This window comes from Vigna umbellata, chromosome 1, assembly GCF_029865625.1.
Source record: "Vigna umbellata cultivar VRB3 chromosome 1, Vumbellata_1.0, whole genome shotgun sequence".
Classification (NCBI taxonomy): Eukaryota; Viridiplantae; Streptophyta; class Magnoliopsida; order Fabales; family Fabaceae; genus Vigna; species Vigna umbellata.
In genome coordinates, this window is record NC_142165.1 from 43234963 (window position 1) to 43259210 (window position 24248).

The following is a 24248-nucleotide window of genomic DNA, read 5'->3' on the forward strand; positions in this document are numbered from 1 at the left end:
AGTGGAAGAAGGAAACTCAAAACTCCACTCTCCAGGTAATAATTACTATCTTATATATATTATATTATTATAAAGTAATTAAAAGCTTCGAGTGTGGCTGTTTTTTTGTTTTTAGCAAAGGCTGTTAATTATGTTTTGGTTTTGATTATAGATAGTACTTCTAGGATTAAAAAACCAATAATACGTGGTTAAGGTCCTAACATGGTGATGTGCATGATTATTTAAAGGGAAAATCATTTTTTATGGAAAGTGTATAAAAGAATGTGAGCAGTACAGACTTGTCTTCTCATCCTCTGCAGACCCTTAACATTTTTGTCTTTTTAATGTTTTAACGTGTAAATATGTAAAACTGAAACTTCGTATTAGTTATACTGATTTCATAATTAACATTTAATCACATTATAAGCAGTATAACAGTTTGGATGTTATCGAGAACGATTACGTTAATTTATTTATTATTAACAAAATACGTGTATATTTGAAACATAATCATATGATGCATGTCACTAAACAAGGTGGTTGGTTTTGAAGTGTGGTTGAAGTTGAACTTTTCTGTGAGTTGCAATTAACGGTAGGGAAACGAGAGCCACAGGATTGAAAAATAGATCGGAGGGATAAGAAGAAATGGCCGTTTGGTTACCGTTGAGATAGTGACGGGCACATGGAAATATAGATAAGTGTTCTGTGGTCGTTATCAAACTGTGGTTCCCAGTTACTGTTGTTACTGTTACTGTTGCTCAAAAGGTGTTTCTCTCCTATTAAAGTGATTCCTCTGCCCGTGATTCTTCCATTAATCAAAAGCTAGTTTCAGTTCTGTCAATTAAAATCTACCTGTAATCGAATAAAATAAAATGGCATTAGATTAATTTAATAAGACCCAATCATAGTTCAACATACCCCACTTCATTATCACGTCGACAATAAAATAAGAAAATAAACAAAATATTGTAATTGATTTATGAAATAAAATTATGTAATAAAACGTTTAATCTTTTAGTTTCTAAGTTTATAATCATATACTTTTTTCTTTTATTTAAAAATGCTTAATCTGCTTTTGGTTCCTTTTAACCACTCCGCCACCCCTAACCTTAATTTAGATTCGTTTTTATTTATTAATATGAAATGATATGTTTCAAAAAATTAAAAGCTGTTCTTAATATATTTTGTAATCGTAAAAACAATTACTATAATTTGCATATGTAGCTGTAAATGAATCATATATACTAGAATAGCAAACGTTCAACCTGCTTACTGAAATAATTTTTTAAAATATACTATTTAAGTTTAATTTGCAATGGCTTAGTTGATGTCGATCACATCACTTCTAAACGAAAACAGAGCATTCTCATTCTAGAAAAGTTTATATGTAATGGAAAATTTTCGTGAATCACTCAGAGGTAATTTAATAGGTTTTTTCCATTTTGATCTCTTTCTTATTAGAATCCTCAATTGAGTCATTAAAAGTGATAATTTAAATCAATGGAGCCCCTCCTGTTAATTTTATTTAACGAGATTAAATTTGTGCACAGATTAAAAGTTTTTGTCACATCACTCATACTATGTAAGAGTAATCTTTTCTAACAGCAGAAACCTAATTACCCTAGTGAACGTCGCGCCGCTGCAAAGCCTTCAGTCTCACCGTCACCACCTTGCTACGCTGCAACCGTGAAGCCATCGTGAGAACATTATTATCGTCTTTGCTGCACCGCCACCTTCTTCACGCATCCATCATCTCGCGCCTCAATGTTGAAGGAGTTTAATGGTCTACGATGGTAACCCACGGTGCCACATTCGTCACTGTGAGGCCACCAGGACTGCCATTGCCAGCTGAGGAGGAACAAAAACGCCAGCCAAGGTGGCGCCAAAGGCGTTAATCGCAATCTCGTCGAGGTGGTACGACACCACCACTCCTCCGACCCTAAGCGACACCACGTCGACGTCGTGGGCCACGACAATGTCGAACGCGGCGAGAATGAAACCAAGATACTGTCCAGGGGAGAAACAATAGTAGCCCAGAGTTCCCATTTGAATCAGAAAAATTTTGCTGTTGGCACAAGGAAGAGATAGCTTGCTGAAGATAAGCTTGAGTTTGCAGTCGAGATTGTGGTGAAGTTGATTCTCTTGATTATTTCCAAGAATCTGTTGATGTTATGGCTGTTGCTACATCTGGACCTGCACAAAAGCAGCTATCCTGTTTGGAAAATTCTGCGATTGTTGAAATTAAAGTATGGAAGCAGAATGCTGTTTGGAAGGATCCAAACCCCTCATCTCCTAAACAGCAGCAGCTGCTTGATACATATCTGTTTGGAAGGATCCAAACCCCTTCAACTCCAAGGTATCATTTTTCGTTTACCTTTGGTTCCAATTTTTTAATTGATTCACGTTAAAGAGGATATCTTTTTTTAAAATTAGCATTAGTTAGAGAAAATTATAACAAAGAACGATAATAGGTATGGTAAGAGATTTGGAACCAATGTGAGTGAATTAAAATACATATTAGAAGAAAAAAGTTAACTGTTTTTGTTGAGAATGTCTTGAAGAAGAACAATTCTGTGCGTTTTGATTTCAATGTTAAATGGGGTTGTTGGGTTTGTTTAGGATAGAGAATTTATGGGCGGATCAGTTTGATCTGAATGTTAAATGGTTCTTCTAGTGCTTCTGACAATGTTTTTGGTGGCTCTTTTGATGTGGTGAATTCCATGGTCTTTGAGAATCCTCTTCAATCTAAAATGGGTGTCAGGAATTGCTCCAATCTCTTGAGGCAAAAGAGCTCCCCTGCAGGATTTTTCTCCATTGAAAAAGGTTTCTGTTGTTGGGAAACATAATTTTTCTTCATTTACCCACATAAATATTAAATTATTACATTTTACCAAATTTCAGGTCTCACCATGCCAAGTTTCAACTCTCACCATGTCATGTCTTGAAAATAGACACATCAACCTTCCACTCGTGCACAAATTTAACCCCGTTAAGTAAATTTAACAGCAAGAGCTCAATTGATTCAAATTAACACTTTTAAGGACTCAATTTGGAGATTCTAATAAGAAGAATATCAAAATGAGAAAACCCCACATAAATAGGACAACTAAAGGATTTAAACCAATTTAATAAGTACAATTTCTTTTTAAGTGTGATTAGAAATAAAATAAAGTTAACTACGTCAATTGTTTAATAAGATTAATGATTAGCCTTTTTCTTTTTGTTATAAAGTGATTGTTGTGTTTCAAATTTTAATTATAATTACAAAAATATTATTGTCAAAAACATCTTATTCAAAATAAATGCACATTTCTGAAAAGAACACTACACTTATAACGTGTTTCAAAGAGAAAATCAACAACAGTAAATTTAATTTATTATATAAAAATGTGTTATACAAAACCATTTTACGAGTAAAATTAAAAAATATATATATATTGAGTATTATATAAAACTGAAAATTTATAAATTCATTGTTTCAATGTTTTGAATTGGAAATTGTGTTTTTTCTTTTGTATGAGTTGGATTAATGTTTTATCAATGTTGTGTCTCTTTAATGATATTTTCTTGTAATACTTATATACTTTCTTTAAATTGAAATTAATGTAAATATATTATGTATAAGTTATACTTATATCTTCATAATGATATTTTTTTGAAAATATTATATATATCTTTTCACATTATATATATATATATTATATATATTGTTTCATTTGTTTAGCCATTTTTAATTTTTTACTCTAAAGTTAAACATTAACAAAGTTAGAATCATCATCTACGACTTTATTAAACACATTAAAATATTGTATTGTTAATCACTAAAGTTTCTTCTTTGGAATGATAACGTTTTAGAATGAGGTGACCTTATTCTGTAATGATATAATATTTCTTGTTTTAGTATTTTTATATCACCATATGAGAACAAAGTTTATAACGAAAATTCAAAACAAACAAAACCTTAAATACAAATATTCAATCTAACGGTTTCGATATCAATTTTATTGAAATAACATTATTAAAATTAATTATTACACGAGATAATTTATTTATTTTATAGTTTTTAGCTTTATCATATACATTGTCTTTAAAAAAATTAAAGAACAGAATAAAAACATTTAAGTTTAATTACACATAAATAAAACTATTAAATATACCAAAATAACAACCTAAAAAGTCCTATTTAGGAAAGTTAGAAGGGTATTAGAAAATGGAGGAATAACTTGGTTGATAATCTAGACACATGTGGATGTAATTTGTTTATTGATATTGAATGGTTTTAGGGATTCTTGTCTTTGATCTTACATTTTGTATTATATGGAAGAAGTTGAAAAATGAAAGTATGTTGTTTGAAATATTAGAGAAATCGGATGTGGTGGACCTAATATTAACTGTGTGGAGTATGATAACATGTATTCAAAAAGCAGAGTGGGCCCTCTCATCAACCTTTTATGTTTCTTGTGCACAACAGCTCATACCTCAAACATACCTCGTTGGACCTGCTTCTCACACATGACCATTAACTCCACATTTTTAAACATTTTTATTTATTTATTTACAATTTCGTTATTATTTCAATTTTTAATTCTTTTATCTTCACTTTTATAAAATTCATATCGAAAACACTCTGTCCGTATGTAAACAATTTCTTTAACAATATAACAAATTATAAGTATTTTATCAGACGTCATGAAAAGCAGTGGATGTATCATATGAAAACTCAGTGATCCATATGGGTCGATTTTTGTTTCTTGCACTTGTTATATGATTGTTAATAACTCTTGTCTTTATATATTTCGACTGTCATTGAGAATTTCATCTTGAATATTAACTATTTTCTTGTGATTATATTCTAAATTTCAAAGTTTAATTTTAGATATTAGTTTGGTATATGATTTTATTATAGGAAATATTTTAAAATGAAATTAATAAAATAATACATTCTATGATGAGAGGATGAAAAGAGGTTGATAGTTATCCAACACAAGAATTTGGGCTGTGGTAGATGTGTGGGTAAGTGGGGACAGGTTTGATAGAAGTATTTGGTAATGACTCCAAAACATTATTTAGAACCAAATTATGTCACTACTACACTCTTCATATTATCCCTTTCTTCTACTTTCCTTTTTCTTTTCCATTTCATCATGATGTTGGAATGTGATGTGCACATGCATGCTCTTTCCCTTTCTTCTTTACTCCACCAAATCCCACAATTACTTATCTTCATCCATTCAATCATTTAAACAACAAAAACACTTTATATATACTCAATTTCCACCTCATTTTTCTCTTATATGACATTTTTCATTTTTCTCACATTTATCAACTTCTCTCTTACACTTATAAACTCCTTCAAATATGCTGTGTATTGGATTTTTTTTAATAACTATTCAAATTATTTCATTAAATTTAACTTAAAAGCAGTAAGTGAATGGAATAATGCATGGTAATCATGGTTTGGAAATGTCCATTTGTTAACTATAGTATCATGTTCATAGGTCTCACATTCACTATTAATAAAGTCAATTTTTATATATATATATATATATATATATATATATATATATATATTTCACCTTACAAGTTAGTTTTGTAAAATTAAGTTAAATTTAAATTCTATTTCTTAAAAAAACTTATTAAAAGTAAAAAATGAAAAGTAAGAGGAATAATATTTGTAAGTTAAGCTTTAAAATTATTTTTCTTTAATTTCAAAATAATTTGTTTTTAAGAGAACTATAAATTACGAATATCAATGAACTTTCCTTCTAAGACTTATTCCTTTTGTATCTATATGCACGTATGACATTTTTATTATAAAACTTTATTTTACAAACTAATTTTGTAAAGTTAAATTAAGTTTAAAGTTACTTTCTTAATAAAAAACTTGTTAAAAGTAAATAAAAAGTAAGAAGAAAATCTTTGTAAGTTGAGTTTCAAAATTACTTTTCTTTAATTTTAAAATAATTTGTTTTCATTGTCTAAATAATAGAATTATCAAAGTTAATAACAAATAAGGTAAATATAAATCAATTCTCATGAAAGACATAGACAATCATCACAATAAAAAACATCATTCATACAATGAATACATCAAAATTATACAAAAATCAACAAAACTATGAATTACGAATATTAAACTTTCGTTGTAAATAATGAATTTCCTCTATGTACATGCATGTATAGTGTTTCTAACTATTGTGAGAAACATAGGTTTGTCATTGCTCAACACAAGTATTGCCTATAAAATATGAGGATATGATACAAATAAAAGGAGAAACCAAACTTCAAGATCGATCAATCAATAAGTGAGAAAAAAAAGGTTAATTTCGAATTGGATACCTCAAAAGTAAAAACGTTCATTTCAGATTCTATAACATGAAAAGTATTTTCAAATGATGTGATTTGGAATTCACAATGTTATTTTAATATAGAATATAACACCTAAACTTTTAATTTATGAAACGTGAGAAACTTTTGAGAAACTTTTTTAATGGCTTAATGTGGAATCTTTTCATAAAAGATTTTTTTTTTTAAGGTTTAATTAGTAATTNATGAAAGTATCTAGCTGGTGTCCAATGATAAGAATGACAGTGGCAACTGGTAATTCTTCTTTCAGACTCATTCAATGGTATTTACCAATAAAGACAAAAATTTCAACATTGAAAGAAAAAATATATTTTAGCATGTGCAGCTTTTTTCAACAAATTGAAATTCTTGCAAATTAAAAGAATAATTCGATAATCAACCCACATAAACAACACTACATGGATTATTTTAGTTATTTTAGTGATAAAATAAGAGCTTTAACTTTAATGTCTTCTTTTTTATCTATTTTATGTTTGGAAGATCCTCTATCATATCGAAGCATTGATAATCTAGAAAAACAAGAAGAAACATAAAAAAGTGAGAGTTTTTCATATATAGGGACACTAGGCGCCACCTCCTTATCATTAGGTGAGCATCGCTGAGTGTCTACATCTTGTCACTGGGTGAGCTACCATTGAGCATCCACGTTTTATCGTTGGATAAGCCACCACTAAGTATTCACATCTTGTCATTGAGCAAGCTCACTCCAGAGAGCAATTATGGTGTTTTCAAAGACCTTTACTAAGCAAGAAGCATTGTGTCCTGGGCGACAAGATGCAGATAGTGCAAGTTTTGACCTATTTCTTCTAGTTTCGTAAAGGGAGAAAGGTTTTTAGTGGTTTGGGGGCGTAATTTCACTATAAGGAAAGCTTAGAGGGCTACTTCGAGGGAACACTCCCTTCTTCCTCTTGGTTTCTCCATCTTTCTCCATGTTTTGTAAGCGTGGGGCTCTTCATTTCCATTGAGAGCCAAACCATCTTGGTAGAGATAGTTGTAGCTATTGAACTCTACTGTATATTGTGAATGCTTTAATTATATATATATATATATATATATATATATATATATATAGATTCTATTAAATGCTATTTATTTTTTCCGCTCTTAATTTTGCATGTAATGGGGACGTTGTGGATTCATTAGATTTTGGGAACAACCTAGTAAAGCCTAAACTTGAAACAAGAAACCTAGTTGAGACTTGTATCTAGGGATGGAATATGGCTCATTTGTTGTCTTAAACCCTAAATCTTAATGTAGGTTTTGCTTGTTGAGTGATCAAGGGATTGATGCTTAATAGGAAAACCTAGGCATATCCCACATTTTACTTTCAAAAATAGAGACATGTGAGATGAAGCTCTAATTTACTTCATGTGATTCCCTAAAACTTAAAAATAATCTTTCATCTGAGATACTAACACTCTAACCATTTACGACATCAACAAATACAACTTATATTCAGATGTAAAAAAAAAAAACAATTATAACTTATGCATGGAAAAATCAATTACAACAAAGAGTAACATCAATCGAATTTTATAAACTGATGTTATTCAACTATGAATTTCTACGAATTTCAAAATTCATTCAAATTTCTCAACTCTAATTTTAAAATATGACGACTAACAAAATTCTAAAATTAGAATTAAATTTTAACATTTGGTGAACAATTTTAAGAAATTAAATTTTGAAATGTAGTAATAACTTATATTCAACTAACAAATTTCAAAATGTAGTTTTATTTTCATATGGAGTATTAATCGGATTTCATAATCTATATAATTATCATAATCAGAGAACTAGATTTTAAAATTCAGAAAAAAAATTTAAAATCCAAATTTTGAAATCAAGTAGAGAAAAAATAAAATACAGAATTTGAATAGCGATTTTAAATATTCGAGTTTTGAAATATGATAATTAATAATCATTTTAAATGATTATCAATATGATATTCCTAATCATACGCTAATTTCCCTATTATTATTATTATTATATATCGTACTGTTAACAAATACATCATAAATTATATATTTTAAAATATTAAATGTCAAACAAAAAAATAGTCTCTACTTAAGTCTAAAAATTTCAAAATGGATTTATATTACGTAAGTTAACCCGCTCACTACAGGTTTCAATTAGGTTGAGCGAGAAATTTTTTAATCTTTTTAAATATCGATGGAAGTGAATCTCACTCACTTATATTAAAAATACGTTATTTTTTTATTACTTTACTAACAATCATGATTATATATAATCACTCTTAGTCAATACAACATTCACAACCACATATTTATCAAATATATAATAATATATCAATTTTAAGGATATATATTTTCTAAATATGATATAATATAATAGAAAAAATATAACATCTTAATAACATCACATTTACGTTGATACATTTACATACTAAATTTAAACTTCAAAATTGTTACAATAATTTATATTCAATTTATCATTGTTTTATGGTATAAAATATTCATTATATAAAACTATAATAATTATTTAATATTCATTATATATATATATATATATATATATATTTAATATTCATTTATTCAAATGTAATAATAGTTATATTATTTTACTGCTTAAAAAAATCCGTACGCATGAATTTATGTCTAGTCATAATTTATGCGTAAGGCCATCCTAAAATTGTAAAACTAATGTCTTAATGGGCCTTTCCTTTATTTTTATTTGTCAAAAAACTGCTTGGTATTTTGCATTTATGATCCCTTTATGTGTGTACTCTTTGAACTTGTTTCTAACTTATTTATCAATATAAATTTGTTTTGGAGTTGAATCAACAGTTCTTCTCAAGCTCTGTTGCAGCTCATTTTTAATTTTTTTGGTTGGGCCTATACTTTAATTGAAGAAAAGATAGAAACAACTCAACCCAAATCACTTCTTTTGTTTGGTTTATTTAATAACGAAAGTAAAGTAGACCTGTAATCACGCTTCATTTTCAACAGGATTCGTGTAGGAACTTATAACATATATAAATAGAATGCTAAAAACATCTAACATTACAAAATGTGGTAGGTCAGATTTTTAAAAAATAAATATGATAAAATATAGCAATTTACATGGCCATTTCTAAACAAATGATAGACAAAAAAAGGCTTACGAAGCATTATGTTGACTAACTAAAAAAGAATGTTTCCATGTGTGATTTATCAATAAATTAAACTATAAGAGATTGTTGTTGGCAATAAACTATTATAAAACCCAATAAATTTACTTGACAGTTGTAATTAAATAGTGATTTCAAAATATTTTATGCGATGTAGACTTTTTATTGAATAGAAAAATTGAAAGTGAAAGACAAATGGCAATTTATAGTCATTACGAATTAAATATGGCAATAACAGACAAAACACAGGATAACGATGAGTGGCTTTTACCAGGATTCAATTGGGGAACAGACATCATTATGTGAACACTTATCAAGCATGCTGATGTTAATTTTCATCATCAATCACTATATTAAGTTTTTTTTTAATCTACTTAACGTGAAATAAAACATTGTCGTTATTCTGTTCTTTTCTTCACCTTGCTTACAGTAGTTAGAAGAATTAAAAAAAAAAAAAAAAAAACTATGGCAACATTGTCATGTTTCAGATTAAGCCTTTTTCTTACTTGACGTACAAAAGTTATAATATTGTCCCTTTTCCCTTTTCCTTCATTGTTACATTTGTGCAAGGTGGCATGTCGACAGAATCAATCAGACGAGCATGTTTCAGTTGTTCGCAAATAGCAAGTAGTTGGAGGGTCAACCTATTTGTTCAATTATCATGTCTCCATCGAGCATACATGTTTTTTGGTCGTTTGACCAGTATTATGGAAACTCCAACTTTGCCAAAGCTCTTTCTTTCCACTTCTTCATCATTGATTGGAAAGGGTGATTCTTTCCTTTTTGGTGAAAAGCATTGATGATTATGTTGCCTGTACCATGGCTATTTTCTATAGCCATTTCACCATGCTTTCATAAATAAGCTAACACACATACCAAATGTCCCACAACCCAAGTTCCTTATCCAAGCAAGATACAAAAACCCAAGGACGGTGAAGGTGAAGGTGAAGGTGAAGGTTTTGCATTTCTCAAAACTTTTGTTGAAAAGCAAGAAATAGAAAAAGAATCCACAGTCCTCAGTAAAGAAACAAATTATATTCCCATAGATTAACCTCCATCGAAGTTATTCCCATCATATATAACACAACCGTTGAATATATTCAATACTCAATATCATTCAATAATCAAGATAACCTAATTTGCAAGAAAGATATTTAAGTATATATATCCATCCTCCTCATCATCATCTTTCTTGCATTCAAAGCTATTTGATGCTCTACCATAAAAGAAATTTTATCCTCGTGTTGAACCTTCCATGAACCCACCTGGAACGAGTTGCTGAACTCGATAAATTTGGCTCATCTTAGGAACTTGGAAAATTAAAGGCCAACCGTTCTTTCACAGCATTCAACTACCTTGAACTCTTGCATGGGAGCTTGCATTGAACGATCAGAAACTTATATTCGTCAATGAAACTACAGCAAGAGAAACAATACCAAGATTCAATTATTTTCCAGGAAAATACATTTTATTTATGCTCGGGATCAATTACGGGGTATTTCCTGAAGAAAACATGCATTTTCTAGGGAATAAATTTATGCGGCATGCCTTGACAAATAAAAGTTGAATACTCTAGGAATATGCCAATCAAAAGCACAAATATGACCGTGGATAAAGACCAACGAATCATAACTAACTGAGCAAGACGAAGTTTACATGCAGAAGAGAATTATGCAGCATATAACAAATAAGAGATCTTCATAGCCAGAAGGGAATGGTGCTAGTATTGGCCAGCTTGTTCATAAACTTCACACCAAGAAATAAAACAAAAGAATCCTACGCTTATAAGAATTTTTAAGCAGATTGACTTCAAAGAGAAAAAATCAAGCATCTAAACTTATTACTGTGCGGCCACCACAATCTGACAAGTTAACAACACTTAACAGCGTCCAGCATCAGAAAACAGAAAAGGCCATACAGATGCAATAGCCCCTTGCTTCCAACAGTTATTTTTAGAAGAAAATCTAATATATAGTCAACCACGTGAACTTTATTTCATACTTCACTCGGACAAGTAAAATTTTTTATCAGAAATGGTATTTTGGAACCTAAAAAATTAAAAATTACAAAAGAAGCTAGGCATGTCTTGCCACTACACTACATGGATACGAGGAAGTTGGAGTTGTGTCATTGAAAACATAAACACTGATTTTGTCTTAGGTACACTACATAACCACTTTTGTCATATGTCCTTCTCTTGGAATGTCATCCATTCTATGGACATGAGCAAAATTACTGATGACCTAAGTGTCAATCATACAACAGATATGAAGTGAGAAAAGGAAAGAGGTTCCATGCACCCACTCAAATTAAACGACCCGTTTCTCTTTGGTTATTTCCAACAAAATAGGTGGTGAATATTAACATTGCTAACTTCTAGCCAGAGCATGAAGGCATCAAATCTAAGTACCTATTTCACACCATTGAATTTGCAGGTCGTAGCTGAATCAAATAGACATGATCACAAGAAGCACAAAAAGGTGACGTACCCAATAATTTACTGCCAATTCTTCCACAGTGGAACAATCTGTCTTCAAGGGTTCTCAACTGATGTAGTTGTAATTCGTAATTGTCTTGTCCGTTCTTGCTCTCCATTCCTCTTCCAGAAAGCCCTTCTCCACCAAACTTCAAACCCTCTTTGAATATTTGGGCAATCTTCACCGGAATTCAAGAAACGATCAAACCAAGCAAGCAAAATATCCTGTTGCCAGGAGAGTGGCAGAGTAAGAATAGTGTTACTAAGACCATCCTCAATTAGGTGCCTATCAAGCCCCTTGGATGCCCTCCTCATCCAACCAAAGTCATCATAAAAGGGCACCAACCAAGTTTTTAGAAGCAAACACCTGACATCTTTAGAAGCCAACAACTGTCCTTTCCCAATCCCAACAAACAACCTTGCTGTAACTCTGCTAACCTCAAACCTGTGAACTGCTGGCACCTTAGAATGAGCTTCAGCCAAATCTGCTTGAGAGGCCCATGTTTTCAGGAAATCCTCAGCAATCTGTCTGTCAACTAAAATATCCAAAATCCAATGCAGATTGTCTGCTTGTCTTGCAATTTGACTCACATCCTGCAAATGCGAACCCGCAGCCTGCAAAAAGTGGTCACGAAGTAACTGCAGACAGTCATCACATGCTAAGTACAGCGACTCCTTCCGAAGATCATTCTGAGAAGAATTTTCATGCAGCATCTTCGACACTAACCCTTTCATCTCACGCCGGGCCTTCTCATCCTTACCTTCAAGAACCACACGAATAAGCTTAAGAAGAACCTCCTCGTTATCACTCCCCTCTTCATTTCCATTGGCAGCAGCATCAGTTGAAACCCTCTTCAAAACCTCCCCTGCGCCAACCGCTTCAAGACGAAGCTCAGAAAGGAGCGATGCCACCTTCTCTTCCTCATCCTCGGCCCAAGGTGCCGCTTCCAGGTACTCCAAACAAGACAAAACCCCAGCATCAAACCCAATGGCAGCTGAAACCTAAGAAAAAACCACACAAAAAAACCAACTGGTTCAGCCCCACAAAACCCTAAACCAGGCAAATTCCAAACACGCACAAAAGTAAAAAACAGCAAGGAACGAGATAAGGAATGCACTGGCGTAATAAATAGCCAAACCCATAACCTAAACAGCAGAATTTTCATCCATCAACTGTTCACATACGAAATTCAAACTTTTCCTACTGCCCAAACCTAACCCCACGGCATCATTTAATTATCATCCACTATCCATCCAATAAAACAGAACAATCACTGAACTGTTCCATCCCAAAAGAATAATCCATTTTGTTTAGAATATGAGATTAAAAGCAGTTCAGATAGAACTCTTGCCCTAACGCACTAACTACCAAGACGCACACTTTAAGAACAAATCCCAGATGGCGTCAACCTAAAAATGCAGCCAAATTAATGTATGTACAAAATAACAAAACCCCCAAAAAAACGGCGTTACCTTTAAGATACCGAGAACTCTGGAGACATCCTCTCTCATGAGCTTCTTCCTAAGATCCTTACAATACATCAACCTCAAGGTCTCGATGTAAACCTCCACATCGTCGCAATCGGCGATTTCAACTTCGTAGGGAACCGGCGAGCGCTGCTGCTGCTGCTTGGTCCAGCGATCGGAGAGCTTCACCGAGAAGAACCTACTGTGCGCGACGAGGATTTGGCGATGCACGTTCATGGAGACACTGATTCCGTCTTTGGAGCTGAGCGTGAGCTTGATATCGCTGGAAGCGGCATCGTTGAACTGGTTCCCGGGGCTGCGGGACCCCAAGAGGTCCGAAATCCGCTGCATCATGAGGGCGTGGCGATCGAGAATCTGGGGTTTGTGCAGCGACGACGCAGCGGCGGCGGCGGCGACGGTGGTGGGCGGGATGTGGGTGGTGGGCCTGTGGTGGACATCGGGCTCGCTGGCCATCATTTCGAAGAGCGTGGGGCTGGATCGGGTCTTGTCTGGCGGGGGGGACATTGGGTTCAAAAGGCCCGCGGTGAGGGCGGAGTTAAACTTGGAGAAGCTGGAGGGGAAGTCGTGGGGCTGTGGCTGGGAGGGGTGGTGGCCGTTGGCGGTGGGGGAGGAGTGGGTGAAGTCCATTATGGGGGAGAAGCGCCCCGGGGAGAAGCGGATCGTGTGGGTGGAGGGTGATTCGGGCAATGCAGGTGGTTCGGGTTCGGGTTGGGGCTTGGATGGGGTTTGGGAACATATAGGGGATTGTGGAGTGCGACGATGAGGAATCGTTTGGGTGTGGTTTGGAGAAGCGGCAGCGGAGATTGTCGTTTCTCGATACTTGCGTCGTTTGGGCTTGGTGGGCTGGTTTTGAAGTTTGAGGAAAGTTGTTGTAGTTGTCGCTGCCATCCAATGTTGGCGTTGTTGTTATTGTATTGTTGTTGTGGTAATCACTAATCACACTGCTACTACTGCTACTCCTAACACTACTAATCTGAGTTGTGCCCTGTTTTTGTTCTTGTCCTTTAGCGCATCGCAGAAGAAATAAGAGAGAGAGAGTGGCGCATGGTTTAATAAATGGCGGTGGAAACGAGACGTGTGAGATGGGAATGGGATAAAAAAGACACGCCAACACCCACACCCACACACCCATTAATACCTGAAAGATACATATATTTCTTTTTTCCAACTGGATTTCACCATTTTTATTTCCTTTTCTCCTTCCATTTGCTGTTTGGTGGGTACATTCACATGCGCAAGCGCAACTCACATTCAAAACTCAACCCAACAAACATCATATCTTACTGGTAGATGCCTGTTCTATTGTCCCTCTATACTTTCATTAATCCCATCAAAATTAACATTTTACGCTAATATCCCACATTCACACCACTTCGCTTCCATCGTTAATTATTTTATGCCTCCTCCGCTTCAACTACGCTTAGCCTGCAACATTATGTATAAATTAATTTTTATTTTATTTTATTTTAAATAAATTTGTTCGAGCAAATCTTTATCTAAAAATAGAAAATGCTTTTAAAATGTGCACATCTGCTTGTGTTGAGTCCGAAGGTCCATGGAGTTGAACTAATGATGGTGTCGATATTTGGCAGAGAGCTAATTACTCTGTTTTTTTTATGGTCAGCTTTTCTTTTCGTGAAAGGAAAACAAAAACACAAAAGCTGTTGTTTTTCATCATCACAAATTATAATGTTAATGCCACAAACAATTAGTATCTTTTTTTTTTCTGGTTTTTAAGGCACGTCTGAATCATAGTAAGAGTCGTCTCCCACCTTATCACAATATTATTGATGTCTGCTTCGAGTTATACAATACATTTAAAAGATGCTTACGTGGATAATTGTTTATCCATGTTAATAGTGTGATTTTTGTAGAATAACTAAGTTTTTATAGTGCATTTACTAGGGATGGGAACAAAGCGTGTGAGCCGGAGATATCGATGTCACAAAAGGGAGCAAATGTAAATTAAAACTCAAAAATAAGTAAGATTTATTGTTTTTAATGTATTTTTTATTTACCAACTAGGTATCATATTGAGCATATTGAAATATTTATTTAAATCGTTCGTATTTATTTATTATATTTCTAACACATTCTATCTTTCCATTTACATATTATTTTTATTTTTATTTTTTTATATTTAATTTGTCGTCATTCGTTATCACCAAAATTTGATTGAGATTTTCTTGTTATCGTAGTCTTCATTGTTATTATCTATTAAAATTGACATTTTTTTTGGCTAAGATTTTCCAATTTTGAACTTGCTAAGATGGATAAGGGTGACAAAATATCATTATCTTTACATATCAGCACAATGATTTGAATAAACTCATTTCAATATATACAAAATTATAGATTTGTCTAATTTATTTCATTTAATTTAATCATCAATTTCTTAAATAAACTTTTACCTAATAAGGATTTATTAATTGACCAAAATACTAATTGATTACGCCTTAGTCATTGTCCCGCTCTCACTTTAAGTTCTTAGCTTTGTTAGAATCTTGTTAATGTCAAAAGGCCACTAATTAAATCATTGAAATACCACATTTTTAAAAAGTTTGTTCTTGTAACCATGTTCTCGTATGTACTTCTATGCCATATTTGTATAAATTAAAATGACATATTTCAACAGTTTTTTTTAACATATTTTTATACGTATACATAATTATAAATTTGATCATTTAACTATTATTAGGTTTTATTATGGAATGTTTTTTATCGAACATTTTACAACCGTATATTTTAATTTTCATACCTTTTACAGATATATTAAATGTATAACAAATGATGATTATTACATCACATAATTTTATTATAATTTTTTTTAAACAACACCTATTTCTCAAAGCAAGATGTGTTCCTTTGTGGACCTCTGGATAGTAGGACACCAACCTCCTTTTACTTTTACCCTTTTTACGGTCTCTCAAATTTCAAAACACTCAATAATGGGCTCTGGCCCACATACGTAACATTACTGGCCCAATAATTCAATTGTCAGGGCTCGTTTTCTTCTCCTCCATGTTTCTAAAGTACAGAAAACAACTCGGATACATTACTGGTACTGGCCCAATAATTCAATTTTCCCTCCCTCTCTTCGTATTTTCTTTTTTCATTTTTAACTTTGTACTACGAGGAACACCCTTTTATTTTTTTTTAGTAAATTTTTCACACATATTTATTTATTGATTTTAGACATTTTTTACTTTTGATCCTTCAAAATTAAAGGTTTTGAATTTTTGAGTCTCTAAAGAGACTATTGAACGATTTTTTTTTTGTTTAATATGAAGATTCAAAATGAAATAAAAAACTAGAATAGAAGTGTTATATTTCCAAAAGTATATTAACATGCTTGAGTTATTTTAAGATGAAGCATATGCAAATTCTTTGTACTATCTGCGTTACGCTCTCAGATCAAATATTAAAAATTTATTTAAGAAGGCAATTTAGGGAAAACATACATAATTGTTTGACTTGACATATTGATTTAAATTGTCATTTTATTTTAATTATAAGAGAATTGAAGAGGAAAAGAGAAGGCACTGATGTTATATATAAAAGTTCTCAACCATATAAAATCTATCAAGATAAAACAACAGCAGGAAACAATACCACCCCATCGCTATATTATTTCTCAGACGATTTTTTTAAACAAATTAATAGTATGTTTAGGTGGAAATTTTTAAATGATAATTACTTTCGTAGAACTTTTTTAAATGTTCTTGAGAATAAAATATGTTATTTTAGTAAAAAAATATTAATTTACATGAGTAATTAAATTATTTAAAAATAAATAATTTTAAATCTAACTAATAAAGTAAAAAGTGAAGTCTTTCACTTTTTTTCACTCACTTTTATATGTTATTTCCTCGGTTAAGTTATTGTATCGATTAATTAATTACCATTTCAATGTAGTTATTGCAGTTAAGGTAAAAAATATCATAGGGGATTAATACATAACTGAGACGTTGTTCTCGTTTGATGTTGGATGTTTTCTTTTGAGTTAAAGAAGATTGTTATTATTTTTCATCAACATTCCCATAATTATTTTTTTCCATGAAAGTTAATATTATTTATAAAGTAACATTATTTAGTTTGTGTTTGGATTTCAGGAGGTAGAAATGAGTTGACTTGAAGTTGTTTGAATTAAAGACTGAGAAATAAAAAAATAATAATAATAATAAAATTTTGTAAGTAATTTAATTGATTTGATAGATTAAAAATATATTTTAATCGATAAAATCATTTATACTTAAAAAATAATTTCAAATGAAATATTATTATTGTAAATTATCTTAAAATGATATATAAATTATTATTTAAATTAAAAAAAGTTTTTATTGATGAAAGAATGTGAAAATATTAGGGTTTTTAATATTTTTAATCAAGGGTGGTTACGTCATTTCATAGGGATATGGGGGTGCAGGAAGGAAATATGGGGCTGCAGGAAGAGAGGCAAATAATCATAAAGGAGGCCCATCTAATCACGACAAAAGAACTCAACCCATTATTTGATTGATGAGTTTACACTAACTAAACAATATCAAATCCCATTATTTGATTGATAAATTAATTAAGAATACGTAAAAAAAGGTAAAAAAGCTTCGATTCAAATTTCATGGCTTTAGTATTACATGTGGACCGTTAATATTCTACTTGTACTTTTATTATTCATATAAACAACTCTTGTCTAAATAAAATAAAAAAGGAGAATAAAAAAATCACTAATACTAAGTGAGTACAGATCAATCACACGTTTCCTTAATGACTAAAATCCATTCTCGCCACAAAATTATTTTTATAAAAGTTACATTTCTACCAAAAGTTCCACATTCATTTTAACTCATATATCATTTAATAAATTTAATTTCAAACTATGTGATATTCTAACTCACTCACAAACTCCATCAATTTTTAACTAATATTTGTTCTCAGATTTATTAACCCAAAAAATCACTTGACAAATGTAAAGTTTTAATTGACAAAAAAGTTAGTTTGATATTTTCTCTTCCTTTACAATTCATAGTTATATATTTTTACCATTAAAAATCATTTCTCATTAATTGTTAAGTGATATATAGATTGATTACGCCACGTTCTTTTCAATCCAGTGTAATGTATTTTATTATTATAAAAAAATAGTATCTCTCAAGCTCAAGTGGTTGAGTGAAACTCGATAATTATTTAAAGACAATTTTGTAACAGTAAAAAGGTACGAGAAGAAAAAATATCACGTAATATTTCTTTAATTAAAAAATTAGAATTAATATATATTGAAAAGACAATGTCTCTTCTCCTTAACGAAAAGTGATTCGAGAGAAAAGCCAGACAGTAGTATTCTACAACTAAAAATCGTACGGTAGAAGGTACAAAGAGTTTGTGAAAGAATCTGAGACACCAAGAAAGTGAAGAAAGAAGGTATCTGAATTTGTACATGCGACTTTTTGCCTAGGCTGTCCAGATGCCGAACATAATATTAGTAAAACGTAAAACATATAGATAATTGTTGTTCTTATTTTAATCCTAGTATGGTACAATACAGATCATAGATTCACTTAACCCAATTCAATACTCGTACAAGCTATAAAAAACACACACCATGCCAATGTCAGTACTTAGTTTTTATTTATTTATTTCTCTGTGTTCTGTGCGTGTCTCTAGAGTGAGGGATCAAGAAAAAGAAACCTTATACATAAACAGTTTTATTAGTACCATATATGGCTATAACATTTTCCATCAAACACTACATCATTGGAGTTAGTTAATCAATCGATTGGTTCCATTGCCAGAAGGATGCAACAAGTATATGACGGCTCCAGTTTGCAACAAAATCATGGAACAATGATTAGTGTTTACAGCATAAAAAATATATATAGGAAGAAAATAAAATATATAAATATTATTTAGCTTATACATTAGAAAGGGCATGCATATGCCAATTTTTTTATGTCTTCCATATTCCCTCCCTGGCTTGTCTTTGTTTTTTAAAATTTGTTGTTCTTAATGAAGTTGTAGATATTTTCTGTCAACATCTCCAATCATGAACGTGCTCTCACGTGTGAAATTGAAGAGTTGATAATAGGGGTGCATATAGAACCATTTTGCACATGCAAATATGTGTACTTGTTCACATTATCTTTGTCAACTCTTATTTTGAAGCTTTTGTCCATTGTCGAGAGGGAAAGACAGTATCTGACAACCATATTGTATGGCACTGGTGTGGTCGAGTTTTCGGTTTTACTTTTAACCTAATGGCAGGCAACTTCTGATACTTTTGGATTAAATATTTTGGAATCATTAAGCTCGTTTGAATTAAGATTGACTTAATATTTATATGTAACCTGTTAAAAAAATAACAATATTTATATTTTTTATATTTCAGGACAAAATCAGCATAAAATAATTAGTATTTAATTATCTGTTAATTATTTTCTTAAAATGTTGTGTGATACATTGGTATTTGTGAAAAAAAAAAGAGTAGAATATAAGAATAATTTAGTGAAGTTTGGATGTGGAGCCATGGCTGTCTTGGGTGCATTAGAAAAGAAGTGAGAGAAAATTAGCAAAGAGTGATTGGCAGTGGTGCTGTATGGTGGTTGGTAGCCTAACACGATGCAGCTTATGGAACCGTCCTCTACTCTAGTGTGGCCCATCATTCAAAATATTCCCTCCCATTACCTCTTATTTTTCCATTTCTATTTATTTTTTATTCCTAATTTAAATGTAAATCTAAAATTCATATATTTTTTTAAAATATTTTTTTTAAAAAAATTTAGGTTATAAAACAGTATTAACTTTTTTGTGTGGATTTGAATTTCTGTTTTATTATTAGTGTTCAGTCTTCATAATAACTTTTTTCGACCCACCAATAATAACATTAAAACTCATTATTTGTCTTAATTTAGGTTGTTGTTTTTTTAAGAATATACTTCAGCGTTATTCGAGTTAGCATTAGCAATCCTTTTGAGTAAAATTTTGGATATATATTTTGCTGATAAAAAATATAACCTGATTACAAAATTCATTGTTGTTTTTAAGACGTTCCTTTGAAGGAAAACTCCTTTTTCAGGTTCTTATTTATTTATTTTATTCAATTTAAGTTTGGCAATCAAATCCAATAAGTTTTCAAAATACAGTGTAGTGATCACTTTCTATCGCATTAGTAGAAAGATTATTAAATAAATAAATATTTGGCAGTTTTAGAAAAATTACGTTGTTGCATTTAAAAAAAAGAGAGATTTAGAAGAACCATGATATTGCTTTCTTTTCTTAAGTTAAGAAAGTTGACTGTAGATGAGGAACATAAATTAATAAAATAAGTAGTAAAAATATAAATTTAAACTTTTTAAAATTTTATGCATGTCATGTGTGAGACAGTGACAACAAAAAAGGAAAAAGAAAAGATATACCATGTAAAACGAGTAAAGAAAAAAGACAAAGTGACATTTTGAAAAATAAGCAATTTCTTTAACGCAAGAATTGAGGGAAATGAGTGTAATTTCTGTTTAATCATCATATATTTTTCAAACTACAAGAAAGTTGATATTATTTTAATTTGTATAATAAATAAATAATACCATCTTATGCCACATCAAATAAGCAATACTTTACTATAAAAAGTTAATTTTCAAAACAAAGATTAAGTACGTGTTTGGAGATCAGTTCCACGTTTTCTTTAAAATAAAAACCTTCCACAGTGAAAAATTATTCCTTCTTTAGTGTGTTCTTTGAAATTTAAATCTAAAATGAAATGCATTACGACATCCTTAATCCAAACCAACATCTCAAGACAAGTTTGCTTTAGCATGCGAATCCCCCAAGGACCAACTACTGCTTCACTTATAGAAAAATAATAATTTATTTATTCATTCCATACCGTTTAAAAAATATATGTAGATATTAATTTTAATATTAATTTTTTTGAAATATATAAGAGTAGCATGACAACTACACTTTATTTTTTAATAAATCAATATTTAAATATTCATTATCCATAAATAATAAATATTCATAAATATCAATTATTTACTTTTTAATTTTATCTGCATATATGCGTCGGGTATTTTTCCATCCTAATTACTACTGTCACGGGCTTTTGTCTTTAACTCATAATTGATCTTCCCACCATCAATTGTTTTACTTTCAATTTTCAAACATGTTTTAACTCTTGCGCAAACCAAAACCAGATTCAACTTTTGGGGGCCCTTCTTCCTTGACTAACTTCAATTATTCATTTCATTACTAGTATAATAATCACAACAGTTTAAAAATTTAAATAATTTAATTTCAATTAAAAAATATAACAAAATATATTTTATACATTTCTATAATTTTTAAATTTATTTATCAGTATTTTAAGACACTGATTAGCATTTGTTTTAGTCAATCATCACCATCACTTTCTAGTTTTTAACGATATATATTGTTTTACATATAAATGGTTTCAATAAAGTATTTATCAAATATTTTAACTACTAATATCCAATATTCATAACCAGTAAATCAAGTATATTTTAATAAAATTATTTATTTTTATTTTTAGTTTATGAGAAAAACATATAAACATAACCCTCTGGGAATGGAGGAAATAAATTTCATAAATTTTCCCACTCTGCCAAGGTATAGAACATGTGGAATTGCTTCCTAATTACTCGTTCTATCAATCTCTTGAAATTTTGTATGGATAAAAAGATTAATAGTTTTTTATTGTAATAAAACGGGTTTGAGATTTCTTATTTTTTATTTTCACATTGTAATAAATGCATTTATTAAAACAAGTTCAAAGTCAGGGTATAATTATAAACATAATAATGATGCGATTTTAAACTTGGAAAAGGATAAATAAATAAATATAAAAATATTTAAAAATGAATAATAAAAAACGTTCTACTTTACTTTTTTATATTAGTATATAATTTTTGGTTTTGAAAATATCTCATTTTCATCTGAACTATTAAATCGGTAACCCATCTTGCTAGAAAACGGTTTAATTAGCATTTTGTTTTCTTATTTATTTAACTGCGTCACAGCGTATGTATTAATTAAACATAAATATTTTAGAAGCAGAGGGGGCATTTATTTTTGTTCATTTAAGAAAGTACAGAGTTTAATATTTAGATGAATTATATTGTTCAGCTTTAAGAAACATTTATTAGTACTTGTAATTTAAAAAGCTATAAGTTAGTTTTTTATTAAATGAAAAATTAATTGACAGAAAAAACTGAGGTCAACACTTCATTCTCGAAAAACAGGGATAGCACGTGATGTGATTGAGGAAGTACTGCAAAAAAAATTATTTATAAAATAAGCTATAGTGATTTATTAGAGTCACTGTAAAGGAGTGATGATAAATGTTTGATACTGAACAACTAAAAAGGACACCAAATTTAAGAATGTGGTAACATAGTAGGAGGCGCAAACGTTAGATGGTGCACCTCACTATCCAACAGCCTTTACAAAGGAACAAACAAACACAAACTATCATACATTTATTTGTGTACTCTGAACTGTGTAAAATTTATAATCCATATTACTTGGATTCCTCGTAAAAACCCTATTTTTGATGAGTTATGGAAAAAAGAAAAGAAAATGTATTATATGAAATTATTTTTGTAATAATTATAGAAATTATATAAGAATGTTGAATTAGGGGGAGTGCATTTGGGTTGTCTCCTGGTGAGGTGAAAGGCACGTTGTGGAGAGAGAAAGAAAAGGAAAAAAAGGGATAAAAATGGTGAAACACGAAAGGTGATAAGAATGAAGGGTTGCTAAAAAATATGTTGGTAATGGACGCCTATCATATGGGACAGCAACTCCGTGAATGGTGATGTCTTACTAAAATCCACCATCTTTCATTTTTTGCTCTTTCATGGCTGCTTACCCACTCACTTTACTACCTCGTTTCTTAATTTCATATTCAATAATGCCACATTTTTTATGAGTTTTTCAAGTCAGAAAAACAAATTTTTAAATTTTCAACATACCACCCAACAGATTTTGCTGCGAAATTAAAGTTAGAAATAATATAGTCATTATTATTGAAAACAAAATCAGGCCAACTCACTCATCCGTCCCCAACTCAATTCAAAATGGAAGCTATTAACGTTTAATTCATACAATAGGCAGATTAGGCAAGTTGACTATTCTAAATCCATTTTAATAGTTAGTACAACAGCCTTTACTTTTAGTTAGGAAAAATGAAGGGTAGAAACAATAATACATTTAGTATGTTGACTATATAAAACAACGTTGTTCAACAAATGTTCCAAATCCTTTTTATCTAATTTTTCATTTCATTCTCCAAACCAAACAAAATATTAGAATTATTTCTGGTGATGAAATATTTATTCAGAAAATTGAGTAAGATAGGAACGAAAGAGGTGCAATTGAACTGAAAATGAAATGGACGGTTGAGGAGTATTATTAGTATAACATAATTAATGTGATTTTGCTTTATTGATTTCCCCGCTACTTTACCGAGGTAAGGTTGTTTTGTTACACTTTTGACGCATGCAAAAGATTCAGACAAGGCAAAGGGAATGAACGGGTGAAGAAAATCTCTCCATCATCTTTCAATAGGTTATGTTATGTTAGTTTTCTTAATATCATTCAAAGCAGTGTGTCTTTCTTGTCACTGTCAATTCAACTCTCGGTTACAACTTTCATCACTATATTTATAATTACTTTTTCAAGAAAAAAAATATGAAAATTAAAATTATTATAAAAAATTTAACCACGTTTATTAGCATATATTAATAGCTTTCTATTACATTAAACATTCCCATTAAAGTTAAAAAATGTTATTTATGA

The 24248-nt window shown here is 30.7% G+C and overlaps 1 protein-coding gene across 1 annotated transcript; it reads right to left on the reverse strand.

The window, feature by feature from the left end:
• Nucleotides 1-10491: 10491 nt before the first annotated feature.
• On the reverse strand, nucleotides 10492-14789 carry LOC148205443 (BTB/POZ domain-containing protein At1g63850-like). Its single transcript, XM_088103241.1, has 3 exons — nucleotides 13425-14789; nucleotides 11965-12953; nucleotides 10492-10890 (listed from the first exon to the last, which is right to left on the reverse strand). The coding sequence occupies exons 1-2, from the start codon at nucleotides 14325-14327 to the stop codon at nucleotides 12009-12011; spliced, it is 1848 nt and encodes a 615-aa protein (XP_087959367.1). The 5' UTR covers nucleotides 14328-14789; the 3' UTR covers nucleotides 10492-10890; nucleotides 11965-12008.
• Between the last annotated feature and the right edge of the window lie 9459 nt (nucleotides 14790-24248).